This window comes from Trematomus bernacchii, unplaced genomic scaffold (genome assembly GCF_902827165.1).
Source record: "Trematomus bernacchii unplaced genomic scaffold, fTreBer1.1, whole genome shotgun sequence".
NCBI classification, from domain to species: domain Eukaryota; kingdom Metazoa; phylum Chordata; class Actinopteri; order Perciformes; family Nototheniidae; genus Trematomus; species Trematomus bernacchii.
The window spans coordinates 7,834,760-7,855,985 of record NW_022987727.1 but is presented as its reverse complement, the minus strand read 5'-3'; the positions used below and the strand labels follow the sequence as shown (position 1 = coordinate 7,855,985).

The 21,226-nt window shown below is 41.0% G+C and overlaps 2 protein-coding genes across 4 annotated transcripts in view; both read left to right on the top strand.

Annotated features, from left to right (window-relative positions):
- mgll (monoglyceride lipase) overlaps positions 1-9,494 on the top strand; it is a 41,240-nt gene extending 31,746 nt beyond the window's left edge. Inside the window, exons 6-7 of one of the 2 annotated variants that reach the window (XM_034145030.1) lie at positions 1,127-1,342; positions 4,643-9,494. In XM_034145030.1, coding sequence (XP_034000921.1) covers positions 1,127-1,342; positions 4,643-4,759 — 333 coding nt within the window. In that variant the 3' untranslated portion in view covers positions 4,760-9,494. The remainder of the gene's footprint in view (positions 1-1,126; positions 1,343-4,642) is intronic. The other variant, XM_034145032.1, reaches the window with a different exon arrangement.
- A 3,597-nt stretch (positions 9,495-13,091) lies between these two features.
- Positions 13,092-21,226, top strand: part of prkar2aa (protein kinase, cAMP-dependent, regulatory, type II, alpha A) — a 51,899-nt gene continuing 43,764 nt past the window's right edge. The window contains exons 1-2 of one of the 2 annotated variants that reach the window (XM_034145029.1): positions 13,092-13,742; positions 14,591-14,873. In XM_034145029.1, coding sequence (XP_034000920.1) covers positions 14,624-14,873 — 250 coding nt within the window. In that variant the 5' untranslated portion in view covers positions 13,092-13,742; positions 14,591-14,623. Of the gene's footprint in view, positions 13,743-14,586; positions 14,874-21,226 lie in introns of both variants that reach the window. The other variant, XM_034145028.1, reaches the window with a different exon arrangement.

Sequence of the window (21,226 nt, the reverse complement as noted above, 5' to 3'; positions counted from 1 at the left end):
TCCAGAAGACTACTCCCCCATGAGGAGAGTGGACATTTGCTCCAGAACAAACCCTTAAGTAATTTATTTCAATCAATTCCCCTCAATGTTTCTCCCCAAACCCTAAACAGCAGATGACTATGGCATGTGACAAACGTTGTTGACAGGATCTGGCTATTGTAAAGAAAGGTATACTTGAGACAATGTGTAAGGTGTCAGTTTTGGAGCCATTGCTTTAACCCTTAAGACTAGACGGACATATTGTGCATGATTGGGCAGTGTCATGCAATAATAGTTTTCCTCACAATCTTTCATATGCTTTGGGAAAAGATTCACCTTGTTCCTTTACTGAAAATAAGACTTTAATCATGGGACAATGTTGTTTTATATCACATTATATCGTATTATTATTTTTATTTAGTTGTAGGTAATCCTAAATAATAATTCCCCAGCATGAATAAGAGATCAATACATTTTAAAATAGCAACATCATGTGAAACTGTTATTTCCAACGTGATAATTCCTGTGTTTTTATTACTGAACTGTTTTTATTACTGAACATTTAGTTGCATTTTGAGGTAGCAATGTAAATGTAGCTATCATATGTATTACTTCAGGCAGATGTGTAAATGAAGCTTTAATGTGAATACATGAGGATATAATGTGCACCAACATCTAACCAAGCCCCTGGGATGCTCAGCAAGGCACTTTATGATCAGCTTACAGTCATTCATTATTTAAAGCAGTAGTTCGTGTTGCCCAAGAGTGGCCATCAGCTGTGTTTACATAATAAAATGAATAGAAATGGGCATGTGTGTGATGATGTGAGAGCACATGTGGAACTTGAAATCATTCATATTTAATGTAAGGGAACTGTGGGTCCTCATTTATTTGTATTACCATTAGAGCTTCCTATCCATTTATTTATGAACCTAACTCCAATTTGCCAACTTTCATAGTTTTCCCTATTCAAGGTCCTCTATTCTCCCATGGGGGCCCTTATTTTCTTGACTTTGTTCCATATTTGAATTCATCTACAAGGTTTATTGTTGTGGTTAAATAAAGATGGAATAAATAACAAATCAGAACCAGCGAGACATGTGATCAACTTTGCTCAATAACTCTTATATTTATTTTTTCCTGCCAGGTGGAGGCGTATGATGCCGATGAGCTGAACTTCCACGGGGGCATGCGGGTGTCGTTCGCCATGCAGCTGATGGGGGCGGCGGCGCGCATCGAGAGGGAGATCCCCTCCATCAGCTGGCCCTTCCTGCTCCTGCACGGCGACGCCGACAAGCTCTGCGACATCAGAGGCTCCAAGCTGATGTACGAGAACGCTGCGAGCTCCGACAAGAAGTTCAAGGTGAGGAAGGGCTGTTCAGTGAAAACTTTATGTGAATTGCTTTGAAAAATGCCTTTATTTGAAATCATTTTTAAGGCAGTAGGACTGCCTGGAAAGCAAGGTTAAACAGAAGAAATCGTCACATTGAGACAAACCTTGAGACCAAAACATTGGGAAACAATGTATCGTATTGAAGGGTTGAAGGCAAAATAGTTTTGCTTTTCGATCTAACCGTTACATAAAGTGCAACTTTAAGCAGTGTAAAATGCATACAGAATACATTCACCTTTGAAAACCCAGCAGATGGGCAGAAGGTCCATGCCTAAAGTAAACTATGTTGTCAGTCAAATATATGTTCAGCCTCCTCACACACATTCTGTAGTGCTGAGTCCCGCATGGTTCACTGACAGACAGACAGAAGGCTACTATAGATTCTTCCTCTTCACGGGAGGATGTGTGTTTGTGAAGAAGGAAGTTCACACGCTCTTTTTAAATCACATGGTCAAACCAAGAGGGATGAAAACTGTAATTAGGGCAAGTAAAAAGAAAGAAGATGTTTCCTCACCACTTTCCTCACCACTTCTCACCTTGCTAAAGCAGTCCATGTACCTGCTCATGAGGTACATGGACTGCTTTAGCACATGTCTTATCAGAGAGATACAATTGGTGAACCAAATATTGAACCGAATGTTATCAGGCGTCACTTCATCACAGAAAAGTGTCTGTTTATTTTGGTTTTGAGTATTTCCCTGCAGGTTTAGCTAGCATGCTGAATCTGCCTGAAATTGGACAATTCTGCCCACATTCAGGCAAATACAGGGCGGGGGCCTGCAAGTGTGTTTATCTCTTCTACGGTTCATTGAAAATACACACTGTTCACACGAAGGAATGTGTCTCCTTTAGGTGACAAAGTACATGCACCTGTTTTGATCATTAAAAATAACACAATACAATCAACACAAAGTATCACACACACAAAAGGAAAGGCTGGATGCACTTCCTGGGACTGTAACTGAAGTTTTTGCATGATTACACACACACGTACAAATTAACCACACACCCTTTCCTCTGTGAGACTTTGTAAATTAGATTCTCTGCAACACCCGTGCCTGATATTTCAATCAAAGATAACAAAACAGCTCTTTTACAAAAACACACAACAGGCGCCTCTCACCTGCTTCATGTCGCGTGAGAGGAGACCCATTTGGAGTCGATGGTGCCCAGCAAGAACATAAGGGCCCCCATGGGAGAATAGAGGACCTTGAATAGGGAAAACTATGAAAGTTGGCCAATTGGAGTTAGGTTCATAAATAAATGGATAGGAAGCTCTAATGGTAATACAAATAAATGAGGACCCACAGTTCCCTTACATTAAATATGAATGATTTCAAGTTCCACATGTGCTCTCACATCATCACACACATGCCCATTTCTATTCATTTTATTATGTAAACACAGCTGATGGCCACTCTTGGGCAACATGAACTACTGCTTTAAATAATGAATGACTGTAAGCTGATCATAAAGTGCCTTGCTGAGCATCCCAGGGGCTTGGTTAGATGTTGGTGCACATTATATCCTCATGTATTCACATTAAAGCTTCATTTACACATCTGCCTGAAGTAATACATATGATAGCTACATTTACATTGCTACCTCAAAATGCAACTAAATGTTCAGTAATAAAAACAGTTCAGTAATAAAAACACAGGAATTATCACGTTGGAAATAACAGTTTCACATGATGTTGCTATTTTAAAATGTATTGATCTCTTATTCATGCTGGGGAATTATTATTTAGGATTACCTACAACTAAATAAAAATAATAATACGATATAATGTGACATAAAACAACATTGTCCCATGATTAAAGTCTTATTTTCAGTAAAGGAACAAGGTGAATCTTTTCCCAAAGCATATGAAAGATTGTGAGGAAAACTATTATTGCATGACACTGCCCAATCATGCACAATATGTCCGTCTAGTCTTAAGGGTTAAAGCAATGGCTCCAAAACTGACACCTTACACATTGTCTCAAGTATACCTTTCTTTACAATAGCCAGATCCTGTCAACAACGTTTGTCACATGCCATAGTCATCTGCTGTTTAGGGTTTGGGGAGAAACATTGAGGGGAATTGATTGAAATAAATTACTTAAGGGTTTGTTCTGGAGCAAATGTCCACTCTCCTCATGGGGGAGTAGTCTTCTGGAGTGTGGCTTAGGAGTTGGGCTAGGTACAAAAGGTGCACTAGATAGCTATATTGCCTAATTTGTGGACTAACACACATTCAAATGATTGAATGCAGTTCCCTATATCGCCATTTTTCAAGCGACAGTAGCTGTAAAGCCAAAAACCCTTAATGAAAAGATATATAGCAGCCGCCCATTTATTTCCCCCTCCATGTCCCTTTTTGGCTTTGTAGCTGTTAACCGTCTCATGAGAAAATGAAGTACTTTTTTTATCTTTGAATGAATCATAGATACATATACTTCCTCCAACACACTGAAGGAAGCGTCAGCAGCAGAATGTGGGATTCTATTGTGATTACAGAGTTTTCTGAAAGGCCGGCTTTGTTGTGCAATAACTGACAGACATATCAAGTATGTACACACACAACACCAACTGTAGAACCACCACAAAACGGACGTATACTGTGTTTTCTGCCCACACACAGGCAAATACAGGGCGTGGGCCTGCAAGTGTGTTTATCTCTTCTACGGTTCATTGAAAATACACACTGTTCACACGAAGGAATGTGTCTCCTTTAGGTGACAAAGTATCACACACACAAAAGGAAAGGCTGGATGCACTTCCTGGGACTGGAACTGAAGTTTTTGCATGATTACACACACACGTACAAATTAACCACACACCCTTTCCTCTGTGAGACTTTGTAAATTAGATTCTCTGCAACACCCGTGCCTGATATTTCAATCAAAGATAACAAAACAGCTCTTTCACAAAAACACACAACAGGCGCCTCTCACCTGCTTCATGTCGCGTGAGAGGAGACCCATTTGGAGTCGATGGTGCCCAGCAAGAACATAAGGGCCCCCATGGGAGAATAGAGGACCTTGTTTATTTTGGTTTTGAGTATTTCCCTGCAGGTTTAGCTAGCATGCTGAATCTGCCTGACATTGGACTGCAGTTCATTTAAAAGACGCTGTTCACACAGAACATCATAGCAGAAGAGAAAACAAGTTTCCTCCTGAAATATGACACTCAAGGCACTTATCTCAAATTACCCCGTTTTTAACATCTTCCTCGATGCGTACATCCCATTTCTCTGACTCTCTCTCATTGCTGCTGTCTGTTCAGGTCTTCGAGGGGGCCTACCACGCCCTTCACCACGACCTCCCGGAGGTGTCTGAGTCCACGCTGAAGGAGGTGACCGGCTGGATCACAGATCGCATCCCAGCTGTGACATCGCCGTAACAACAAGGCTCCTAGAAACAACCTGTAGGAGCTCCATGGGAAACTGCCAACCTCGTCCCAAGAGGCATAACAACACTACTGCACTCTGGTGTGGGAAACACACTCGGGCCGATCGACTGACATTATTTTCTCAGTATAAAAAGTGTACTGACAATATCCTCCGGGCAAGAATTTAACAAACAAGAGTATATCCACCTCTCCTGTGTACCTATCAATCAACCCAGGTTATAGAGATTTCAATTGGATGATGGGGTCAGAAAACTACTTCCTGTTTAAGATACTCAGCAGCTGGGATGTTTCCCTTGTTTTTCAGTCATGGGCAGATTTGGATAAAAATGTGGTTATCTCCATTAGACCTCAGTGAGATGCATCTAGAGTGAAGTTTAAGCTATATTATTACATGCTGGGGTTTAAAGTGCAATATTCAAGTTTTTCCCTTAATTATACAAACAAGCCAGAGCTTTTTAAAAACTGATGACCAACCTAATGTGAGACATTATGAATCGGCACAGGCACATTTACTTTTTGATCATGGCTCCTCAGCAGACAGGTCTGTCTCTGTCCGTGTGTGTAAGACCAGTGGATATAAAGCAGATTTTCAGTGAGACAGTTCAGCAAGCAACTGCAAGCTCTCTTAAAACTCTCCTCTGTGAGCGCAGTGTTTTACAAATGACCTAAAACACCACTTTTGACACTTTTATAGTGGCTCAGAAACTGTACTTTAAGTACATGTGTCTGTGTATACATAACACATCCTCTCTTCCCCTCACTTTTCCGCATGTCCCTTTTTTCTTTGGCCTGGAGACAGATGCTTAGCTCTTATACTTTACATATGTCGTAATCCATTTATCTGAATCGTGAAGCCTGAGGTCTAGTTTTAAATCAAGTAATAATCATTGGTCATGTTGTTTTACAAATTAAGTGAATTATTCGATGGATCCTAGCAAAAGAGTCTTCTATTCCTTGTTTAAGATATTTTCTTATAACAGCTTTAGGATTACTTCCCCACCACCTTCATTTACATTATAAGTTATAATATATTCAATCTCCCTCTGCAGGTGGGAATTACAGAAAGAAAGCAAAGTTCAAAAGGTCCCCTCTCCATGTGACCTTTGACCTTTCCGGTCCCAGTTGGTGACATTGTTAGGCTCAATCTCTGAAGCTGTAACTTCATTAAGCTCAGACCAGATGGAAAAGGAAAGGGAGCCCCCTCTCTGTTACTGAGAACAAAAGAAGAGATCTCTTCTCATCACAGCATCTGGCATCTGGAGGACACTTCATCCAGATCTGTTCATGTGGATGTGTCCGATCCCAACCCCTCAGAACAATGCTGCAGTTATCATTTTGCTGGGAAAACAGGATGTGGTCCAGAATGAATTCCAGAGGCGAAGGGACAGAACGGGATGTTACTGAGATTTTAACTTCTGAACCTAAACACCGCAACAATCTGATATAATTCATTGATCTTAAAATACATTTGAGCAGCTTTGGGAAATAGAACTACTGTATCCGCACATGATGGTAACTTTATAGATACATTTTCAGTAGTTGAAGACTATTCTCCATCAGGATGTTATTCCTGGAAGTGTGAAAGGGTTTGAAGCAGCTTTCAGTTAATCAAATTGGATTAAAAAGATATGGAAAATGAACTTGATTTGATTTTAGAATGGAAATAATACAAATAATTAAAAAGATGGATTTTATGCTAGCCATGGGAATAGCTTGGGCTTCATCTGATCGCATCTACAATAAAAGTAGCTGCAGCAGTGGTCAAGCTAACATCTCACTTGTTATATGTATCCAATGTTTGAATCTGTCAACTTTCAAAATGTTCCCAGCCGTGTGGAGCACTCAAAGTCAGCAGTGGCTGACCAAACCATAGCAATAATGTCACAGTAGCCTTTATTCTTGGTAGCCGGTAATTATAAGCTAGACAGAAACCCACTGAGCTCATTATTGGATATTTCAGGTAGGCTGTAATTAGCAGGTATTGCTAAGCGTCCTGAGATTCCTCCACCTATTCATTTAGCATGAGGAGGAGTCAGGAGGCCTTTTTTTCCACCATAATCATCAAAGATGGGAAGGGAGCAAACATGTTGTGGCTTTCATATCAGTGTCTGACTTCAGACATCGTGCATTTCTGTAGGAAACACATCTCATTCCCCCTCTGGCTCTTTTCTCTATCACACAGAGTTCAAAAGGCCTCACGCAGAGAGAGTAGGGGAAGCACAGTGCGGTATCCACGGTGACCGTTACTCATGTGTAACCACGGCAGCAGGTCGGCGGCAATGTAGAATTTTTTTATTCCATTTTACATGTATAGTAACCACGGTGATCCCTACAAGACCTATAGAATGAGATGGATTTCTGGCTTCAGGCCTGCTCCGTCTCTTTTTCCCTCTCGTTTCCCTCACCCTGTCTCCTCCTGCCTCACCCCGTGTCACCCTCTCTCTCCACCTTTTTTTTGTTGCTGTGGTGACCAGCGCTCTTTGTTCTGTCCATCACAGAGCCCCTTGTTCTGCTGTTAATTCCAACATCTCGTACTGTCAGCCACCCACACTGCCCCCAGTGCTCAATTATCAGAACAGCAACAGCTTATGTTCTTCTTTTCAGGCTCTTTGGACAGAGAACTGTTTAACAGAGGAAACACAGGGATGCAAAAACTTGATATCAATGAGTGTGTGTGTGCTAATGTGACCCACAAATGCCCTGCAGACAGCTCTGAGGTGTTTGGCTATTTGTATCCTTTTTGTATTTGATGTAGTGATAAAACCATGGAGATGCAATGAAAAATGAGACATTAATGATACAAAGAATGCTTTTCACGCTATCCTTTTTCAGGGTGTAAACGCATCCTCTTCCCTGCTTTTCTCAGGCCTCAGAGGAAGATATCAGGTTACATTGCCAGGGACACAGATTGAGATGTAATGTATTCACGGGTCCCAGTGGGAGTCAGACCCTTAACCCCAGCGTCTTATCACAAGCACTTCAAACACAATCTGCTTCTGATTGGGCGGCAGCCGGCACAGCACACACACAAAGGCTGCACAGTCCCAGGTGTATTCAAACTGGTAATGGCACCCCTGCTGCACAATGGATTCAGACTCGTAGGATGTTGTGTAACAGAACATCCAACAAATCTAATCTACCTGTCAGACTACAAGAGTGCATATTACTGCTATGGGGGCGAAGACAGATGGAGTGAGAGGAAAAGAGAGAGTAGCTGACTGTAACCATGGCAGCACAGTTTTTGTTTGGATTTTTCAGCCAGTGAAAGATGTGTATTTGTTAACGGTGCAGGATGAAAAGCGCTTTCAGAGCTGGTTGTTCAGTTCGCTGCTGTGAGGATTCCCTTTGGTGCGAGCGCGGAGATAAGAGAGCAAACAATTAGCGTCGCAGGCCACAGTGAATAATAAGACACTCGCTGAATTTAAATCAGGCTGCTCTGCTGTTACTGACAACACAACATTTGTAATGATTTATTTAGAGTTTCTATGTGTTTGCCCCCATCTATCCCTTGTTTTGATTTGAAAGTGGTGGATGTTGTCATACTGCGAGATAGCCATGTACAGATGCATTGCTCTGTTAATATGTAATAATTCACTTAACTGTTAATACCTCTTTTATTTTATGCCTGAAGTTCTATGTTAAGTGAGGTAGAGAAAATACAAAGGAAATAATTCAAAATGTGTTTTGACTTTATGACTGTTTCTAAGAAAAGAGCTTGTTATATATGATGGAGGACTAATGGGCACAGGCCAGTCTTTCTGTAATGTTCTGCGATTAGAGTGCGCTGGAATGATTCAGTGCACTTTGCATGAATTAAATCTAGTGGCAGTGCTCAAACAGAGAGCAAGGATTGAAGAGGACTTCTCCAAAATGCTGTGAATGCATGAAAAAAGGTTCTACCTTGAATTCATCATGTAATGTAATGAATTCACATCCTCCCATTTAAATCTAATCTATACGTGTAGTTTATGATGCCATTTTTGAATGGTTGACATTGCATTTTGGAGCAAAAACATTCAAATCTTGTTGCTTTTAATAACATAAAACAATGTTTAGTGGCCATACTGCTTGATTACTTAACCTAATTGTAAAACAGTGTATAAAAGCATAGCATTGCTAACAACCCTTGATGGAAATACAAAAATGTATTTTACAAATCTTCTATTTATCTTGTGTAGAGTATTTATAGGTATTCCTTTTATGTATAGGCTACTATATATTGATTACACATCATGACAAGGCACTTTCTATATCATAAACCATCGTCATATTTTGTCATTTTTACTTTTTATGCTACATGAAAGTCCACAATATTTTCTTTTCGATGGAAACTGTTCAAGGTTGTAAGTATGTACAGTCAGCAATCGCAAAAGTGTATGACAATATTTCTGATATGATTATGCATAGAGAGTATTTTACTACTGTGGGTTTGAGTCGGCGTTGTGCGTATTAAAAAAAAGTTTTATAACAAGATCTTATCAACAGGGTGTTATTGCTACAGGTTTGGGGAAATCTTCTACTTCTTTCCCATTTACTTTTCAGGAACTTTCACATTCATCTTGAGGTATCTCCACTTACAAAATGACCTGGACCTGCTTTCATTAAACATTCTGTTACATTTTAAATCAAAGACAATGTGGTCAAATATCTTTGAGGACTAAACTGCTGGTATCAGGTTTTGTAATAAGCATTCCACCCGAATAAAAGATTTGTATGGGAATATGAATATGAATTGTCCTTTATTTTTGGATTGTGGCCTAGTGTTGTTTATGCCCTATTACAATCTTGAACATGTATGTAAGCGTGTTTGTGTGTGTGAGTCGATTAGAGTGTGTTTTGATATAAATCAGCTGTACAGAGCTGCGTTAAGCAGATCCGTTTCTCCTTTACTTTCCATCTCCTGGTTGTCAAATCAGTTTCTGTCTGAGTAATTGTGTCTGTCTGCTTGTCTTTCTCCTGTCAGTCTCTTTTCTATTTATAGTTGATCTGTCTCTGTCAATTTCTGTCCAATCAGTTTCTGAGTGTTTATGTGTATGCTGAGATATAGTTCATAACTAAACACCTGTTTATTTTAAGTGTGCCTGTAGACACACACATAAAGGATCAAAACACCGTTTTTCACATTACAGATGAGGTCCTCGTCTGGTTAATGTAATGACTGTCACATTTGTGAATTAACCATTTTTTTCCATTAGTTTCCAGCAAAAACAGGAAGTTCTGTTGATCACATGACATCAACAGAATGATTTGTAATACAAAAGAACCAGATGTGTTTTTTGGGGTCTATCTAGACTGCCCTATTTGGTAATGTTTCTCAGCCTTTTCTCCATTTGTACATGTTGAGATTTTTGTTAAAAAAACAAGTGAATACTAGAGATTACTATTTATGAACCTCCTTCAAAATGCAAAAGGCTGTATTTACACTTTTTTAGTTTCAAGGTTTAAACTTTATTTAGATTTCATCCAAGCAAACACTAATAATGAAGGACTCAAATATTTGCAGTTCGTGAACTAAGAACAAATTAAAAAATGTCTCATCATTACTTGAACTGTGCGCACAAAAATAATATTTCTGTCCATAATTACTTACTGGTAAAGATCTTGCTTAAAACACAGATCATTGTTATGAAAAACAATATTCATACAAGTGTGATAGAGAAAAGCTTTCTCATATCATTATATTATAGGAAATAAATACATAATCAATTATAATGTGATAGCGCATTGAAATAAGGTATCAAGTGAATTGGGGTCTGTTTTAGAGACAGCACAATACCTCATAACAGTCTTCAACTTCCTTGAATGTTGTTTTTTTTATGTTAGATATTGTCAGAATCCTAAACATTTTTCATGATGCGTTGCAGACCAGTGATCCGGTGAATTTGGGTGGGACAAGACAATATTGCTGTTGTGGTTTCTGTGATGTTTTACGTGTGAAATTATTTAAGAACAATACGGGAAAACATTTTGAGATTTGAGAACTATTGAGATTTGAGTCTGAACAGGCTACTATCAGCCAGTAGGTGGTGGTGTTGTATCACAACATTAATTTGAGACAGCCTCGGTTGTATGAATGTAGTGTCAGTGTGTACAAAAAGGCAAGACATGAATGAACCAATTTGGTTTTGAGGGTGGCTGAAGATAAGAAATACAGATTTCTATTTCTATATTTTATTTGTTTTCAGAGCCCTAACTTTTAAATCTCAGTGCAATAAATTGTTGTGGTGTAATAAAGTCTAATTGTACTTACCCCCAACCCATAAGCACTAGACGTAGTTTCCAAAGCAAAAACCCTTCATCAATCACATGATGCACGCCATATATCTTTAGTGGTGGTCCACTTAATCTGAGCAATAATTCCCCTGATAACAACTTCCAGTTATAAAACCACCATCAGTGTCATTTAAGATTATTATGGGTCTTTTCTTCTTTTGTTTTATTCCCTACATTGAGACACTGCAAGCATATGGTACAGTCTGTTTTCTCTCATCCTCCTCACCCTTGTCCATCCTTATGTTAACACCTGATAACGCCTAAATGGAAAACTGGCTGTGTGTCAGCGGTCCCAGATGGAGATGTTTGGAGATGACAGATACTAAAACGCACACAGTCTATACACACCTCCACATACAGTGTGTACAATAAGTGTCTTCCTTCGCCCATGTTCTCTATCCTCCCCCCTCTCTCTGAAAATGTAGGCTAGCTCTCCTTGAGACACTTTTAGAGTTAACTGGAACCACATTCGCAGAAACTCCCAAAGGATGGCACTTCTAGGAAAGCCAAGACCCCAGTCCCGGCTGTACATGTGAAAACTCATCTGTCACTTTCTCTATAGGTTGTACTGCTACTTGTTTATGTTCCTGTGGGAAATGGTTACACAGAAAAATGCACTCCCTTGAGGGATATGCTGCCATGAGTCTTATTGTGGGCTAATTCACATACAGCAAATACAGCAAAGACTAAGGGAAGGTTCACAAGCTAATAGATATCAGCGGGGTAATTATCTACCCTGTGAGACTGAGAATTGTCCTGATTATGTGGTTAATTTTGAGGAGTTTGTTCTGTTGTTTAAAGAAGCATAGCTTGGAATTGGTTACACACTCTGGGTTAACATCTGTATCTTTAACATGACAGGAACCTTTCAAATAATGTGTTATAACCAGAGTGTATTCTCCCAGCAGAGGGAGCCTGGACTTCTGTTTCTCATCTGTGTTTGTTGAAAACAAAGACCTAAACCAATCAGAATCAGGTAAGAGGAATTAAATCTGAGCTCGCTGTGGCCATGGCAACGGCTTTACCTCTGTGACAGCTGAGGAACAGAAATGGAAGAGAGGAGATGCTACACGGTGGTGGTGCTTAGCAAACCTCTCAGAATAGGTACCTACCTGTAGATCGTCCCTCAGTGATCCTGCTCCACGTAGACAGGCTCATTTCTGCAGGGGAAAACTGACTGTAGACAAACAAAGTAAACAAGAGTGGGAAGATGGTGAGAGGACACAATAATCACCAATGCACTGAAGCTGCACGTACAAAAATAGAAAGAAATGCAGGGACTGGTGGAACTAGTATGATGCAATTTAGAGGGTTACACTAAGATTTGATATACGCATGTATAGTTGTGTCCTCTGAAGAGCCTTAAAAGTCTGGAAGGAAGGAAAGGATGATGGATGGGTTAGACAAGGGAATAAGGGATCAGGGCCAGAAATTGAGAATTGTAATCTTCGTACTTAAATAACAGCGAGGATATAGGGTTTTCAAGAAAGGCATTCTGCTGCAGACTTTCAGCTGTACCGATGTGTAATGTATTTTATTCAGTCATACCACAGCAAAGTTAATAAAACAAACTTGTGTGGAATGATGGGCTGTTGCAGGTCAAAGAGCAGCAAAGTTCAGAAGTCAGTTATATAGGATTGTTTTTATTTACATATCACATCACAAGTATTATTTCAAGAATTCATCACACTATTTGCAGCACACCCTCATTCAAGAATACATCTTAGAAAATACTCTAGAATAGAGAAAACACTTTTTCTCTTTAGTCTTTACAAATTCAGGCATGTTTCCCTGAATTAGTTGTATATATTTTTTTATTTTCTACTATTTCTAGAGATCTCTGCCAAATTGTGAAGGCCACTTCTGTGGGTGTGGTCCTATTCTGAGAGTACGAATATGGTTCTGCCTTTGATCCCGCCTTCATTTACATGCCAATATCCAATTGGCTGGGGTATGCAGAACTTATTTTCGGATTGATCCTGCTTTCTGTCAATCAATGTCAAACGCTCTCTGCTCACTCAGTAGCCACGCCTCCTTACGCTGGCTACAGGCAGCGGTTCATTCCTGCGTGTAGTGCGGAGTGTTTCGCCGGGAGGGAAGAAACGTGTGTTCAGTTAATTTCTGCAGGCTTCTCTTGATGTAATTAGCCGCGACACTGCTGCAATAAAATTAAAAAAGGGTTTTTGTCGGTACTTGGGGTTGTACTTAAAAGTGGTGTGGCAAAACGCTGACGTAAGGAGTTTTCACCTGGCTGCAGCAGCTGACTTATCAGTGTCTCCAGGAGAGGAGTCGCTCGGCTGATATCAGAGGACAAACAGGCAGATGCTAACAAGTAGTTAGCAGCTCTGCGAGTTAGCCTGCCGCTAGCCAGCTCTCCATACTGCCACAGCAAGTCCCACCCTCCCCAAGTGCGTGGACGTCGTAAGAGGCTGCAGCGGTGAAGTCGACTGCTTTTTCCTCTCAACTTAGCCAGCATCGCTGTACAGCTGGCTGGGGAGCTAAACTAGCCTCAAAACGCTAGCTCGGCGACACACTCGTAACATTTATTGGCTTTAACGTTGGACCGGGTTTTTCTGTGGAGGTATACGGTTGATACACTGGCAAAGAGACTGGCTAAAAAGAAGAGACGAAATAAGAGAGAACAAGGAAGACACCAAGAAGGAGGGGACTGGCTAGTTTAGCCGGGGAGACAGATTCTCACGTAAGTGTCACACAGTAACGTTAGGTTAGTTTACAGCTTAACGTTGCTTGACATCATGCTGTGCTTGCATGGTAACGTTTATCCAGCCGGCCACTTATCTGTGGCTTAGCTCCCTGCAGCCAGTGCGCCATATTATAGCGTGAGCTAACGGTAAAGGCTTCATTGAAGGTGGCAAGAAAGCTAATGCTCAATGCCTTTAACGTAAGACAACGCTTGAAACGCAGCCCATCTACGTTTGCTGTATTAATTGTTTGTTATCTAGGTTATATATGTAAGTATAGTTATATGTAAATCGAACAGGGCAGTAAACCAGTTGTCATGAACATTAGCCACATTAGCTGCTTTGCTAGCTAGTTCGAGCCGGCAACCCACCCAAGTTGACAGCTCAGTTTCTGTCAATGCCGAGTAGTAATATCGCTGAAACCCAGCGAATGTAGCTGTTTATCTCTTCCCCTTCTTGCAAATGTTGGTTTCATATCTGCTGGTGCAGCTGTGGGAACTGTGTGTTCTTGGCTCAACCCTAGATAAGTGGCCGCTCAGTGACAATGTCACAGCAACACTTCATGTACGTCATTACACTACCTTCATACATGCTAGTGCAGTATCTGTTCAACTGTCAAACTTGATGGACATTATTTCAGTTATCCAGGCTGCTTCAATTCATTTCAGTTGCCCTGTAGAGCAGTCATCAGCCACTTAACATTCACAGGCCACACAGGGCACACTTTGTACCGCCATAGTAAAAGTCAGCTGTTCAAAGCAACTATTAAGCAAGACCTGGACTGTGATACAAGTATGACTCTGTACCAAAACAAATTTTGACAAATTTTCTTTCCTTCTGCAGATAGATAGCATACGCCGCCACTGAGCCACACACAGCCATGAGTATTGAGATACCAGTGGGGTTGACAGAACTGCTGCAGGGGTACACTGTGGAGGTGCTGCGACAAAGACCCTCAGACTTGGTGGATTTTGCAGTACAGTACTTCACCCGTTTGCGGGAAACCAGAAGCCAGGATGGGGCCGGAGCTGGTGGCAAGATGGGGAAAGGAGTGATGTTTGATGGAGAGCCCATGCAAACAGAGTCCAACGGGGATGATGACGACGATGATGAGGATTCTGACTTTGAGCGTAAGTTTACATCTTGTTGTTATGATTGTCACCTCTTACGTTGATACTGTCTGCATGAGTGACAGAATGAAAGGCAGCGTAAGTGTGTTTTGTGTCAGTGGAAGAAAAGGTGAAGCTAGAAGTGCTGTCACTGATGTAGTCGGAATTAATTTCATCTCCGCCTGAGAGACAGATGTATCCAAGTGTGTGAGGCCTGCCATACTTGCACCCAGAAAATCCCATTCCAATCAGCCGGAGCCCTTATCTGCCACTCATATAATCAAGGTTTCCATTCTCCTTGTCTGTCCGACTGTCATGATCCAAAATAGTACTTTATATCTTTGTGATTTGAACCATGAAGGCCTTAAATGGTCTAATTTGACTATAAATAGCTTTTCAAGGCAAATCATTTAATAAACTGTTCAATAAAAAAGGTTTAAAAAGAGCAAATTGTGCTGTGACTACATAGACCTTGATAAAAGCTTTCCACTATTTTCACTTGACTTAGTTACAAGACATTTTTAGGAAATTAGAATTCGACAATTGCCGCCAAAATGTTTTACCACTTTGTCAGTTTAAGTGGTATGTTGATACTTGAATGGTCCTTTTAACAGAATATGCTCTGAAAGTTAGATCTAAACTGCCAGAAAACAGAACATCACAACTTTATCAAAGTCGCACTGGGCGATGCCTTCAGCAGGAGTCATGCCATGTCTCCTTTTGCATCACTCCCCTGTGTTTCTCACTCTGGCAGAAGATGCAAGTTGCTCCACAGCTCTGCTCTCCTGTGTGCTGCTGAGAGTAGCGTGGCCTACATCGCATCAGTGTGCTGCGGAGCCGGGGGCTGTTACCTCGTGAATGGGGGTTCTGTTTCCTCAATGAGTTCCTCCATTGTGATGATCAGCTGTGATGATCAGGGAACTTATCTTACCTTACCTTCTTAAGTTCAATGATCTGCAAGTAACATTTCTAATCTAATGACATAATTCAACAATGCTTTATGTGTTTGGAAGTCTAAATGCTTGAAGAAAGAATATGGCTTGCACAGTTTCTCTTCTGCTAGAATCATTGGCAGATACTGAAACACTGGTGAAGTGTAACATCTAGTTGCTGGGTTAAAAAAAAGTTGAATTCATCAGATTTGTTTACAGCGACTTGGGCAGATTGGTTGAATCTTTAGTTCTAGTTTTACTATCTTGCATTTATAGGTTAATCATATTTATCATGCCCCATATGCACAGTGTTCATCTCTGCTAAAGCAATATTGGTCAAGTTTGGAGATTGGTACATGCTGGCTAAGGGTAAAAAGGGGGATTACAGACTCTGTTTCAATGCTCACACAAGTGGGGTTTGGCTGCTGTCAAACAGCTGTGACCTCAGCTGAGGGAGCACAGTGTGTGTGCGTGCACCTGTTATGTCTGAGAGTGTATGTGTACGTGTGTGCGTGAGTAAAGGCAAACAGATGTGTTATGACTTGGTTTCACGCCCGTTCAAATTCCAGCCCTATGACGCAAAACAGCAATTCTCCTCAGTGTATTTTGATTAGCGATCACTTGTTCAGCATTTTCTACACATCATCCAAGAAGGCAATAAAGGACAGTGGGGTGACATTGTTGAGACTTCTGCCTCGATGCTGTGGGTCACACACATGACATCCATGACAGTAGATTATCAGGCGAGGCTTGTGTACACTTCCCCGGGGGTCTTCCATTTCTGATGGGAACAACACAGGCCTGTACGATGGAAGGCATCATGTGCTCCTGCCTGACTGCTGTTGTAGCCCATAGGTATAAAGAGTACTATAGTGCCTCTAGTTCAACAGCACATGCTCCAAAACAGTTCGGTCCTTTTGAAGAAGAGCAGAAGAATAAGGATTGCACTGAAAACACTGAGGGTTATTATGGATATAGACACCAAAGTTACCTCTTGTAGCTTTGGGGTGGCTTGGCCTTAAACAAGTTGGTTTCTTGATTCAATAGCTTTCTTATGTCATGTGGAGTTTAAGGCAGTGTGTGTATGTGTGCGTGAGGCTCAGGCGACGTTATATCGTGTAGCATTTTCATTACAAAACAATTTCAGTTTGAGTTCAATGAGTTGTTCGGCCCTAATTTCAAACTTTGCTACTAAACAATCTACAGACAAAAATACATTTCAGCACCAGGACCAGTTGAGCTAAAATACAACGGATGAACCTCTAAAGGCAAGTTACAGTGATGTAATTCAGTTTAATGAGGTGACCTAGTACTTCAAGGCTTATTACTATGTGACTAAAACATGCCGGGTTACCTGGTCCGGTTATACTTAATATTATGTTTCAAATAAAACGTTGTCAGAATTTGAGTGTCAATATAGAGCCCCTTCACTAAGGCCTGACTCTTTAACACTCTTTAAAAGGTTTAAAAATATGTAAGTGTCTCATTTTCAAGCACTGGTTTGTTTTACAAAATGCTGCATTCCTCAGACGATGACCTACTAAAGTTAGACCAAAGGCTCATTTTGTGTCGTTGATGAAGCGAAATCTGACCACAGTGAAACATTGTATTGAGCTGACATAGAACAACTCTCTGTATGGCAGAAGTCCTGGGATTAAGATGCAAGACTTTATTTGAAAAGTCTTGAGAGATTCACAATGATACGACAGGTTGTGTTATGTGGACATGATCTGTATCTGTTGTAAAAAATCTCGACACTCTTTTGGTCTTTTTTATTAGGCTACTTACATATACGATGAATCACCCGTGTGCTCTTAACCTTTCATTTGCGCTGCAGGAAATGGCTGTGCATGAGTGTGTCGGCTAAACGCCTCAAATGTAAATGAGTTAGGTAGCTGGTTATACAATTCCCATGGACAGGGCAGTATACTCCTAAAACACGACGTCCTATTTGACATGCTTTATTTTCCTTACTCCCGCCGCCTTAATCCACAGCAGGATCACTACACAGGCCTAAGCTGCTTAACAAAAGGAGATATTGTTTTGGATACACACAAACTGTTGTGCCTTCATTATATCTTCTGATGTTGGGGCACAGGTTTTTAAGATACCCTTTCTGTGTGGTGAAATGGTAGGTAGCTGCTATATGTTGCTGAAAAGTTTAGTTTAAGATTGAATGTAGTTGCACTTAAAAAGAATACTCCAGGAAAGGATCACCTGTTGTTTTTTGAAAGACACTCACCTGTTAAATGGTGTCTTACTCGGTATTCATTCAGTGGTAGAAAAAGGAGCAATAGAAAAGAGGTCTTCCTAATATGTGCATGTTTTCTCTTTTCTTGGAGCTGGCCTGTCTAGTGTCCGTCTGGCAGTGCGTGCTAACTAAATGAAACAGAAGGGGGATGAATGGATGCTCTGTCACTGAAATAAGTGGGGCTTTTTATTAAAAGATGGATGGAGGGACAGATGAGTCCCAGTTATCATAATAGACATGATTAAATGTGTTTTTAAAGACAGCTGGGATAAAGCAGATGCTATATTACAAAAAGAAGGAGAAAAATCCACTCTCAAAAGAATATAACGCAGCTAGCTAAATGACCAATCACCTGGATACATAAAGCTCTTATTAATGCTCCATTCTGCTTTTTTTTTACCAAATGTAAATGGGAAAAATTTCACTATAAAGAATCTTGAACGTTGTGTTTAAAATGCTGTAACCTATAAGGGGGGGAGTGGTTACTTCTTCAGGAAAAGCACGAGTCACTATTTTCTAAATCCTGCCTAGGTGTGTTGTGTTGATTATGTGAGCACTAGTATTTTGAAAGCAGAGAGCACTCGTAACATCAACAGAAGCTGTAGATGGTTTTCCTTTCAGGGCAGCAGCACTGTTGCACCAGTAAGTGTGCATTTTCCCAGATAGTTGGTTTTCCTTTTTGAACTCTGTCTACAATTATGACGCAAGGCCTGTTGCTTGCTGAATACAACTAAAGCCTATACCTAAAACCTTCAAAGTGGCACATAGATGCCTTTTTTTTTAAGCTGGGTGTCTGGAAACGTTTTTCAAAGTAAGTGTTGTTTACTAGGCTGAAGGCCTTACATAATCTGAAATGCATAACAAAGTGTGTTTAACACCTTAAATTCAGGTGCTATGATTGTGAGGTTTAGAAAGATTTCGTGTGCCAGGCGTTTTTTCCATTATTTGATTTTTCAGTGGAAAACTAAAAAAATAACTATAGAAAATTGTGTAAGGGTGACACGTTACCCCCTCAACCACAATCCGTTTCAGTGTTTTTGGTCTCAGACCCCCTTTACACGAGAACGAAACGGCTTGTATCTGCATAGTTTCTCTTGCGTATAGCCCTATTATTTACACGAGGCCGTAACAAAACCATAGAAACGGACCCCACAAACGATAACGGGTCCCAAGGTGGATAGATTCGCTAACGAAACGCTCTGGGGGGTCAAACGAGTCTGTGTAATCGCCTCTATACGAGAATTTCCTGAAAAAATAACGATAGCCCCGCCTCTCCCCGCCTCTGCTGCTCACTGCTGTAGCATGGCCAGTAGCTCCTGTCAGTAGCTACTGCTAGTGCTACTGCTACTGACCATGCTACAGATGTTAGTGCAAAATCTACAGCTCCTCTACCACAACCATCAGCAACAAGTGGACATGGAGAATTACATGAACTACTACATGTTGCTAAATCCACCGCGGGGCATAAACAGAAGGGTAGCCATGGTAACATTGCTCCGGGGTCTTCTTCGCTGCTTTTGGTGTATTTTGTGGCGGAAGTTACAGCGCCACTTACAGTCCCGGCATATGTACTACAGCGTTTCCAGCGGTCTCGTGTGAACAGACACGTTAACTGAAACTAATGCATGTGAACGGAAGACTTTTTTGAAAACGCATACTGTGCATAAACGCAAACGTTCCCGTGTAAAGGCAGCCTCAGTCACATTTGACCCACTTTGGCCTCGCTTTCCACTGCCGTGTTTGTGTCCTGCACCTCTATTGAAACAGCAGGAGTTGAAATGAGTTGACAATAATGTGTAATGCAACTCATGTCTCAGCCAAGTTAATCATAACTTCCAAAGAACGCAGGATTTAATGATTGTAACCGGATCAGGTTAGTGCAAAAGGGTTTATTTTCAGTGCCATTTTTATTGAGAAATATAGAATAAAGTAATGCTGGTTCCATTTCCTGGGTAGTTTGTCACATGTGGTCCATTCATGATAAGTGAAATATTAGAACGTTCTTTATTAGTGTCTTGCTATGATACATTGTGTATTTCTGGTGATTTTCAAAGATACCTTGCTCTTTCCAACCTGTACACAGTCTAAAAGTGTGTGTGTGTGTGTGTGTGTGCAGCAGACGAAGATGTTTCGTGCAGGTTTGGTTGTTGTCGTTAAGGGTGGTACTTTAGCTGGGGGCATGATCATATGTCACTTCTTTTAAGTTTTGTCTCTCACCAGTTTCTGTCTCCTCCTCTTTGCTGTTCTCTCTTATTGTGTTAATTTGACTTCCTTTCTCTGTCCCTCAATCCCCCCCCCACTGCCTGACTGCCTTTCTCTTGCTGATTTCCCCCCCTTTCACCAATAAGGAATAGGCTGACTGTTGCATACAGGCGAAAGGACAGGGAGGGCCCTAGGCTTTTCTCTCTACTATTTTCTCGTTTTTAATCTTTTCTCAAAGTATCCTAATCGCGTCATATTCACTCATTTGAGTCGTTCAGTTGTTTGTTAAATTAAACTTTGCTTCGTGTGGCATTTTCCTGTCAGTTGTGTGTGATAAATTGACATTATACTGAGTTACAATAGGCACTGGTAATGTGTGTGTGTGTGTGTGTGTGTGTGTGTGTGTGTGTGTGTGTGTGTGTGTGTGTGTGTGTGTGTGTGTGTGTGTGTGTAGTGTGTGTGTGTGTGTGTGTGTGTGTGTGTGTGTGTGTGTGTGTGTGTGTGTGTGTGTGTGTGTGTGTGTGTGTGTGTGTGTGTGTGTGTGTGTGTGTGTGTGTGTGTGTGTGTGTGTGTGTGTGTGTGTGTGTGTGTGTGTGTGTGTGTGTGTGTGTGTGTGTGTGTGTGTGTGTGTGTGTGTGTGTGTGTGTGTGTGTGTGTGTGTGTGTGTGTGTGTGTGTGTGTGTGTGTGTGTGTGTGTGTGTGTGTGTGTGTGTGTGTGGAGACCTGATTGACGGCGCTCAGTGGAAAAGCCCTCAGACGGATCATGTCTGACTGTTTTTGATTACACACCTGTCTGCCTGATTTGTCTTTTCATTTCAACCTTTACGTCTCTTACCTGAACCTGCTCTCTGTCTTGCGTGCTCTTCTTACATTGATCCCTTTCTCTGATTGCCATGAATGTCTTTTTTCTCTACCTGTTGATCATCTTCTCTACATTTCTTATTTTCTTGATGTTTTTCCGTCAATCATTCCTTTTATAAAGCCAGTCT